Genomic DNA, 10,097 nt, shown 5'->3' on the forward strand with positions numbered 1-10,097 from the left:
AGGACTACTGAGGACTGCTGATCCCATCTAGGAGTTGGGACACTGTGCTGTACCCACTGAGAGCCCATGCTTCTGGTCACAGATCCCCCTGCCCGGTGGCTTCTTTGTTCTTCCTTGAGGCTTCCACTGGTTCACTGGTCTTCTCAAAACACTCACATCCCCACTCTGGGGTGTGCAAGACTTCTGGATCCCTGGCTTCCACACGGTAGGCTGTGAGGCCAGGAGCCAGCCCTAAGCCCAAGAATCCAGTTACATCCACTGCCAGGGGCCCATGCCAGTGGCCGATGCCGGCTACGCTGACATGGAATCCATGTGGACGTGGGCGCTTCTTGGCCTTCCAGATGGAGCATGAGTCAAATATTCCTCTGCTTTCAGCTTTCTTTTGGACACAGTTAACCTGCATGCATGTTAAAGTTTCAACCTGGAGAGGGGAGGCCAGGACGCACGTGTCTGTTCTTTTGGTTCCCCATCTACCAGAATGGAAGGAGTGATGGTTTTCACTTCTTCCTCTTGGTTAGGGAATTCCTCTGTGTCACAATCTACTCCTGGTCAAATAGCTCAAACAGGTCATCTGTCAGCTGGGCAGGACTTTGCAGAGGAGGAGGAGATACTTAGTAGATGGTGACGGGTGAGTCATAAAGAGAAGGCTGCAGCTGGAGAATCCCAGAGGGAGATTGTAAGAAAGTTGGTTCCAAGTTACCCATCCTGGACAGGGTGTTCGGTAAACAGTACAGCACAGTGTAGTATTCAGAGTGGGGGCTTGGAACCTGCCCCACATACTAGCTTTGTGACCTTGAATGAGTTACATAACTTCTGTAAGGGTCAATTTTCTCATTTGTAAAGTGGGGATCATAATGGTACTTACCTCAGTGGTTTGTTGAGTTATAGGAAATAATGCCTGTGAATGCATATCAGGCACGGGGCACAGCCTCACACACAGTGGGCCACTGTAACCAAAGCTGTCATGAAACTCTCAGATAGTACTGTTGTGAGTAGAGAGGGAAAACCAGCTGTAAGTACTACTCGAATATAAGTTGTTACTCATTTCATGATGTTAGGTTGGCAAAAGCTGGAGAGTACGGCCTTGTCTTCACTATGAGGCGTCTGTAAAGTAGGAGTGGATATAGACAAGGAACTGGAAATGGAAAATGATAAACCTGGAGCCCCAGAAGAGCCAGAAGTGAGGCCAGACAAACAAGAAGGAACAAATGAAGGTGATGCTAATGGTAAGGGGGAGAGGAGAAGGTCACCTTAGGGACCCAGGTGATTAGGGAGTAGGCAGCAGTGTGAAATTAAGCAGAAAACTGTAGTTAAACAAAACCCTACATAAAGGATACAAGTAATCATATGCTGCTTGTCTTCTGTTGAATGTGATTATTCAAATTAATACATCATTCGTAAGACTACATTCTTGAGCTCTAAGAATGATACTAGTGTTCCTTGGAGTATATGATCAGAATTTTTTTTTGTTTCTTCTTTTGCATTTTTATTTATTTACTTTTTTGTTCAGAAAGTCCGTTGTTACAGGTTCTGTCCAGCCATATGACTCTCCTGGTCCCAGAGTTCTTGGACTCAGCACACACTCAGGAGAAGGCCTTTGTCCATGAGGCCGGCAACATACAACACAAGCCTGCAGAGGAGTTCGAAGTCCCACAGCCCCCAGACACGTTCCTGCCAGAGCAGAGTGGTGACATCTCCAATTCCTCAGCAAAAACCATGCAGCCCAAGGAAAGTGACACCCTCAGTTCTTCAGCAAAAAGCATTACACCCAAGCAGGCTGACACCCCCAATACCTCAGCAAAAACCATGCAGGCTGACACCCCCAATTCCCAAGCAAAAACCATCCTGCCCAAGCAGGCTGACACTCCCAATTCCCCAGCAAAAACCACGCAGGCTGACACTCCCAATTCCCCAGCAAGAACCATGCAGGCTGACACCCCCAATTCCCAAGCAAAACCCATCCCACCCAAGCAGGCTGACACTCCCAATTCCCCAGCAAAAACCATGCAGGCTGACACCCCCAATTCCCGAGCAAAAACCATCTCACCCAAGCAGGCTGACATCCCCAACTCCCCAGGAAAAACCGTCCCACCCAAGCAGGGTAACACCCCCAATTCACCAGCAAAAACCATCCCATTAAAGCAGGGTAACATCCCCAATTCGCCAGCAAAATCCATTCTGAGAAAGCAGAGCAACATCCCCAAGTTCTCAGCAAAAACCATCCTGCCCAAGCAGGGCAACACTCCCGAGTCCTCAGAAGGAACCATCCAGCCCAAGGAGGGCGACACCCCCAAGTCCTCAGAAGGAACCATCCGGCCCAAGGAGGGCAACACCCCCAAGTCCTCAGAAGGAACCATCCGGCCCAAGGAGGGTGACACCCCCAAGTCCTCAGAAGGAACCATCCAGCCCAAGGAGGGCGACACCTCCAAGTCCTCAGAAGGAACCACTCAGCTGGTAGAAGGGGACAAGGGGACATCCCGAAGCCGGCAGAAACAACAGTGGAGCTCCTGGAGGCTGACATGGTGAAAGTGATCCTGAGCAAGGAGGACTTCAAGCTGGCGCTCCAGGAGGCTGGGGAGAGGCTGGTGGCCGTGGACTTCTCTGCCATGTGGTGTGGACCTTGCAGGACCATCAAGCCTCTTTTCCGTTCCCTGTCTGTGAAACACGACGATGTGGTGTTCCTGGAAGTGGATGCAGATGACTGCGAGGAGCTGGTGAAAGACCTCGAGATCTCTTGCATCCCAACCTTTCAGTTTTACAAAAAAGAAGAAAAGGTGGGGGAATTTTGTGGCGCCCTTAAGGAAAAACTCGAAACAGTCATTGCAGAATTAAAATAATCATGTATTCTGCAAGCATTGTAAACAGTCAGCTGTTTATTATAGCTTGTGATTTTTTATTTACAAAAAAGATGATGTATAATGAGAATGTATGTCTAAATGGCACCTGCTTGTAAATTATGAATATTAATTTATTCGTTTCAAAATGAAGTCAAAGCACTAAAGCATATTGCGACCATGTTTTTGTTGATAGGGAAGAATTTCCTTTGCTGGAGATTGGAAGTCCAGCTGTTCCCTATTTTTCAATCTTTGATTTTTTTTCTGCTCACTGCCGAAAATCCAGCTCACCTAGTGTTAGCAGCAACATTGGAACCCTAGACAATTCTTCCGTAGAATTACATGATTTAAAGACGAGTGGAAACTTCTTTTCTCATGCTCATGTATCTTTCAAGTTTCTGATAAGAAACTTTTGGAAATAAAGAATTGGAAGATTTGCATATCATATGTAACCTCCTCCCTGTGTGGAGAGTGCTATGGCGGCCTTGGGGAATTCCATGGGCTCGCCAACCCGCAGTGGGCTTTGTTGGTGGCAGAGTTGAGACCAAGGCCATGTTTCCAGATTTCAAGTCCAGGCCTCTTTCTACCAATCCATACTCACAGAATCTGAGACAGAGCTCAAAACTTCTGCTTTCTCAGAGCTTTATTATTCAGGTTTAAGTCAGTGTGATCCTCAGTGCCATTATGACATCAACTCCCTGGTGACAAAGTTTCTGCTTTATCCTCCCTGGTAACTGGGTTTCTGAGACCTGCTCTCAGGTCTCTCAGAGCCCAAAGACCCATGCCTGGATCACAGGTAGTGACTTAGTCTAGAGATTTTGTGGTTTTATATATATATACACACACACATATGCATATATATACAAATAACTGCATATACATAATTATGTAATTTGATGAATTTGGATATGTGCATACACCCATGATGCCATTATCACATCAAGGTAATAAACATAGCTATCACCTCTAGCAGTTTCCTTGTGTGTTTCTTTCTCTTTTGTTTTTTACGGGAAGGTCACTTAACATGAGATCTGTTCTCTTACCAAATTTTTTTTTTAAAAGAATTTTTTTTTTTTCAAAGATTTTTTAAATTTTTTCTCCCCAAAGTCCCCCAGTACATAGTTATATATTCTTCGTTGTGGGTCCTTCTAGTTGTGGCATGTGGGACACCGCCTCAGCGTGGCTTGATGAGCAGTGTCATGTCCGCGCCCAGGATTCAAACCAACAAAACACTGGGCCGCCTGCAGCGGAGCACGCGAACTTAACCACTCGGCCACGGGGCCAGCCCCTCTCTTACCAAATTTTTAAGTGTACAACACTGCATTGTTAACTCTAGGCACTATGTTGTATAGCAGATTTCTAGAACTTGTTCATCCTGTATAGCTATAACGTTGTAGCCACTGAACCACAACTCCCCATTTCTCCCCCTATTCCCTGTCAGCCACCATCCTATCTTCTGTTGGTCTAGAGTGTTTTACAGAATTTAAACTAGTTGTCAACATGTCAAAAACCAGGATTCCTTTTAAGATCTTGAATTCTAACTTTTCTTGAGGAATTGCACAATATGGCAATCCGGGCTTGCATTACCTCAAGAAACCAATCTAATCTTAGGGGTGCGGGCAGTTACCTCCCTTAGATGAGGCATGGATTCTCCAGTCCTCTGCTGGACTGGCTTCTTCATTTATCCAGTTGAGCTGGAATCTCTGTCTTAGTTAACTGCAGGATGGGACTCCCCCAGCAGCTTCCATTGGATGCCTACCCTGACCTTAATAACAGACCTCAACTGAGCCATTAGAAACAACCATGTAACAACAGCAAACAAAATACCATACATACTTGGCCTTTTTCCCAAAAAGATCTGGAAGGCCCTACAAAAAGTATCAATTATAAGGTTAACAAACTAGTAAGGGGAAATTGGGAACATGAAATAAATATGCCAACTCTGAGGGCTCGTATCACTGCTCTGATTGAGTGGCAAATTGTGTTCTAAGCTTCTCGGCAAGAGGGAGGTGGGGGAAGAAAAGGGAAACAATAATCCCCAGACGTCATTACCCAAAAGGAGCAAGCACGGGAATTGGAAAAAGGAATCAAAGCCTTCTTGTTACTAAATTCCTGAATGAAGCTTTTCATCTGGGACCTTAAGTTTGAGACACACAACAGTGGATGATGTTCTTGACATTATTTTTAATAATAAATTCAGAACATTTTCATATGGCTATTTCTGGCAATAATCTTTCCTAGAACCCAAAGCTGTAGTCATAAAACACTTCTCAATGCAGAGATTCCGGATTTAAGGTGTACGAGTATATATCTTTTGTTTTCACATGAATGGGCTTTTACCACTGATTCATACACCTCATCGCTTCTTTCCCTCTGGTGGAGAGACCTTCCTCTGACTTTTTTCACTCATATTTGTTTCTATTTTCTGTATTGAACAAGCCTGGTTTTAATATGACTCTGTCTCCTTAGACATCAAGGCCCAGACTTCAATGAAATAACCCAAACCCTGGGCTACCAAAGCCCTGTTTGGACCACTTTTAGTGAGGCTGACACTTGAGACTGCGTAGTTTGGAGGACCAGGGCCCCGAGATCTAACATCAGTGAGTTACGCCAACTGCTTTTTCTGGGAATCTAGTATTGAAGATATTTCTCTCATAGGTCTTTCTTTATATTTAGGTTACTAAGTGATCACATGGACAATGACCTCAAAAAAATCTTTAAAAATAATTGTGGTAGATTTTTCAGCTGATTTTGTACTGCCAATGTAAGTCAAGGCGGGAATGATAGCACAAGTCAATGAGGGCAATTCTGCAGAGCCAACGCAGTGCGGAGCCAACATGTGGCTCTCTGACGATCTAGTTTGATCCTGGAAGAAAATCCAAACTACCAGAGAATCCATCCCTGTCCTTCACACCACCCACCGTTGCCGTTGTTTCTCTCACAGTTTGGACTATTGTTGAGGAGTAGCCAGGTCAAAGTTATGTTCTCTGCAGAAAGCTTGAGTACGGACATTCTATTTTGCTAATTAAGAAAGAATCATGTATTTTTCTTTAAAAATGAGCCAAGCAAGTGATATCACTTCTACTACTCAACACGAAGGAGAAATAAAAAGCACTTCTAATGAGAAGGAAGATTCCAGATAATCATGTTGGCTTAGAATGATGAAAATCTGACGAAAGTCTTAATAAGAATCAATGGGGGGCTGGCCCCATGGCCGAGTGGTTAAGTTCTCGTGCTCCGCTGCAGGCGGCCCAGTGTTTCGTTGGTTCGAATCCTGGGTGCGGCCATGGCACCACTCATCAAGCCACGCTGAGGCGGTGTCCCACATGCCACAACTAGAAGGACCCACAACTAAGAATATACAACTATGTACCGGGGGGCTTTGGGGAGAAAAAGGAAAAAAATAAAATCTTAAAGAATCAATGGGAAACCTGTTTGAGTTAATAAGAGAACTGAACAAAGTGGCAATTTTCTGAGTTATATCCAAAAATTAATGGTTTCTCTTTGATTCAGTGATAAATAATTGAGAATCGTTATGGAAAAAGGTCTCATTCACAATAGTGACAAAAAATAACAGATTTATCAACCCTCCTCACAAGAACAGTAAAAATGATTAAGACTAAATCTAAAAGTTTTGAGAAGTATACAACAAGTAGATCTGAACAAAGTGAGACACAGTCCACTTCTCTGTTAGAGAGAAAGACTGGAAGAAAGAGCCTTTACACTTGACTGGTAGACTTCATGCAATGACAACCAAAGTCTCAATGAGATCATTGGGACAATTTGACAAAACACTTAAAAATTCACTGAGAATCACAGGCAAGAATGGATAGGAAAAAATCTTAAATGAGAAGTGATGAAGAGAAATTTGCCCTATCAGAGATTAAAATGTATGATTAGTACAGCAACTGTATAGTAAGTGTGGTAAAACCGATAGTGGGACTGATGAGGGAATGAAAGAGAGCAATGAAACACAATGGTAACTAAGAATCAGACTCGGGTACATAACTAGTAAGGTATGAAAAAGGATACATTTCAAATTGATGGAATGTGAGTGGATTATTTTCAAAAAATTACATGGCAAAATTTGGATATTTGGGGGAATAAAAACATCCCAGCCCCATGCCAGACACCAAAATAAACCCTGGGTTAAAGATTAAAAAATAAAGTAAAAAATAAAATATAGAATCATTAAAGAATTGAAGAAGATTTAGTTACACATTTATCTGATTCACGGATGGAAAGGGGATTTTCTAAATATAAGTGCAATCAAAGAAATAAATTTGAACATATAACAAACTTAAACTTTCCCATTCCAAAATATAAACAAAATTAACAGGAAACAAGAAACTGAAAAAGTATTTGCCAAATGTATGGTGTAAGATTCAATATATTTACTATAAAAAGTACTCCTACAAATCAGTAAGAAAAGTAGAATACCCCAATAGAAAAATAGGCAAAAGCCACAGTCAGTTGATATTAGAGTAAGAACACATGAGTAATAAACATGAAAAGCTTTCACTGATAGGTAGAGAAATACCAACAAAAGTCAGCAGGACTTTGCTAGTACGGCCTGCAAGGGTGTGTGGCAACAGTGCTACCGAGGAGAGAAGATTGCTACAAACTCTTCCGGAACACAGTGCTGTAACAAAGGTGCAGACCACACGGTGAACTGTAGCTTGTGCTTGAGTCAGCTTGGGCTGCCGTAACAAAGTCCCCTGGACCGGAGGTCAGGGGCGGGGGGCCTTCAACAACAGGAATGCGTCTCTCACAATTCTGGAGATTGGAAGTTGGAGATCAAGGTGTCAGCCGGGTTGGCTTCTCCTGCGGCCTCTGTGCTTGGCTTGCAGACACTGTCTTCTCCCTGTTTCGTCTTCACATAGTCACCCTTCAGTGTGCACATCCCTGGTGTCTGCGTGTCCAGACTTCCTCTTCTTGGAAGGAGACCGGGGCCCACCCTACCAGTCTCATTTTACCGTAATCATCTCTTTAAAGATCCTAACTCCAAATACCCTCACATTCTGAGGTACTAGGGGTTGGGGTTTCAACATATGAATTTGGTCGGGGGGGTATGCAATTTAGCCCATAACAGCTTAAGATGTGGCTCGGAGGCCAGGCTTGAAGACTCCCGTGCAGCTGCGTCACAGAGACAATCACACCAAAGGAAGGCTTAGGAGCCCCAGGAGGACAGCGACGTTGCATGTCAGAGAAGGGCGGTATCCTAGGAAACTGCCTCATGGCTTTGCGGAGTCTGTCCTAAAAGTGAAAGCAGGAGCTTCTCCAAAGGCCAAAAAGAAGACTGTGCCAGAAGGGTCTGCAGTCTCTCCTGCACAGAGGCCTTGAAGCACAGACCTGGAAATCATAGCGCCGAGGGCTCAGATGGCAGTGAAGCCAATGGTGCATTTCTCCAAATGATTCTTCCGCCTTGAAAGAAGTTGCAGGCGTTGGGGGCCCATCTTCAAGCTCTTGTGCCCCAGGGCAAATGCATTCCCGCCTTCCATTGACTTCCTGCTCTTCCTCAAGCAGGCTGGATGGTCGGGCATGCAGTGTGGAATTCTATTCCGTTCTCCTGTGCGGGAGGTGGGTGGGCAAAGTAAAGATGGCTCAGGATTGTATTAAATCAGGGTTTCCCACACTAGTGGTCATAAAAACCACATGAGGTGCTGCTGTTAAACATTCAGATTTCTAGGCCTCTGTACTTGAAAAACTGGATTCAGTAGTTGGAGCTGGGGCCTCGGAATCTCTCCCTATAGTCTAAAGGAAAATCGCCCAACAAGTCCAGCCCCCCAAGCTCCTATCCTGTGCAGACCGCAGTTCCTACATATGCTCCTCACTCTCAGGACAATTACTCTCCGCACAGCGTCACCTTTACCTAATTTCCACCCACCTTTCCAGAAACCCACAACCCCAGCCCACAGGAGTTGTCTTACCCCAGAACCGGTCACCTTCCCAGTAGCGTTTCCTCCCTGAGTCTAAGTTATTCAATTTGGGATACCACCGCCAGAGGTGGGGCTAGAGTGTCTATGGGGGTCTTTGCGGTCCAAGTTCCATAAGGAGGCTAGGGCTTGGGTGGGTCCAGTCTCTTTGAGATGTCCCACTAGTATGAATCCCTAATAGTATGCCTCTTATTTTTCTGATAATCCAGAGTACAACTGTTGGAACAAACATATACTCCCACAACAGAGTCACGCCTCAGAGACCGAATTACGTAACCCCATAGGGACCTTCCTCCTGCAGGAAGCTCTTCCTAACTGTCTCTATCATTTGCAAGGCTGCTTCTTTTCCAGTGGAGTTAGGACCTCACATTATTATACAGAGCATCCTTACTTCATCCCTTCTCTCTCAAATTGGTTCCACAGGTCTACCAGAAATAAGAAAATGGGTTCATTGCTGAGTCATAGTTACAGACTGTTGAAAGATAAACTGAGGCATATTAAAAATTTTAAGAGTTTATTTGAGCAAAAATTGACTTCACTTGGGCAGTGCCGAACTGGAAATAGGTAGGAGTGCTCTGCCACCAGGACCCAGAGGAAAGACTGACACAGAGAAGGTGTGCAAGCAAAGAAAGAGAATTACCGATTGGCTGTAGTTTAAAGCCTAGTTGGTTGTTTGTGATGGGTGTATCCCTAGGTTTCGATTTCTTAATCTTTTATTTATTTTATTTTCTTAAAGATTTTATTTTTCCTTTTTCTCTCCAAAGCCCCCGGTACATAGTTGTATATTTTTAGTTGTGAGTCCTTCTAGTTGTGGCCTGTGGGATGCCGCCTCAGCATGGCTTGAGGAGCAGTGCCATGACAGTGCCCAGGATTCGAACTGGTGAAACCCTGGGCCGCCGAAGCAGAGCGCGAACTCAACCACTCAGCCACGGGGCCTACCCCTCGATTTCTTAACCTTGAGGCATTTACAGGCTTAGGTTTTGATTTGCTTACGTAGGCCGCCATGGCATTAGGGCCACCTCAGTCTAATGACCTTCTTGTTTAATTAATTTAACAAGGGCTACAGCCCACTGAGTTCCCCTGGGGCAGAGATGTGGGAGTCTCAGTTATGCCTCTTGATGGTCTGGCCAGATTTCTGGGCTTCATTTATTAGACGGAGGGCCTTCCTCCTCCTGATCAATGCTTGGAGGAGGGGGCAGGGTGAGACGAGTCGTTTGCTCTTCCGGATTCATTGAGAAAGGAAAAAAGAGAATATAAAGGTCAAGATACTAAGAACAGAATGATCCCTATTTTGTTTAAAGGTTGAATAAAAGGTGTAAATTGTTAT

General features: G+C 44.5%; 1 protein-coding gene across 1 annotated transcript; it reads left to right on the top strand.

Annotated features, from left to right (window-relative positions):
* The first annotated feature begins 919 nt into the window (after nt 1-919).
* Nucleotides 920-2,925, top strand: TXNDC2 (thioredoxin domain containing 2). The gene is given in 3 exon segments (XM_070627447.1): nt 920-1,226; nt 1,511-2,464; nt 2,467-2,925. Coding segments are annotated over 3 exon segments (1,410 nt in total). The 5' UTR covers nt 920-1,141; the 3' UTR covers nt 2,838-2,925.
* The last annotated feature ends 7,172 nt before the right edge of the window (nt 2,926-10,097 follow it).

Source organism: Equus przewalskii, chromosome 7 (assembly GCF_037783145.1).
Source record: "Equus przewalskii isolate Varuska chromosome 7, EquPr2, whole genome shotgun sequence".
In the NCBI taxonomy this organism is placed as follows: Eukaryota; Metazoa; Chordata; class Mammalia; order Perissodactyla; family Equidae; genus Equus; species Equus przewalskii.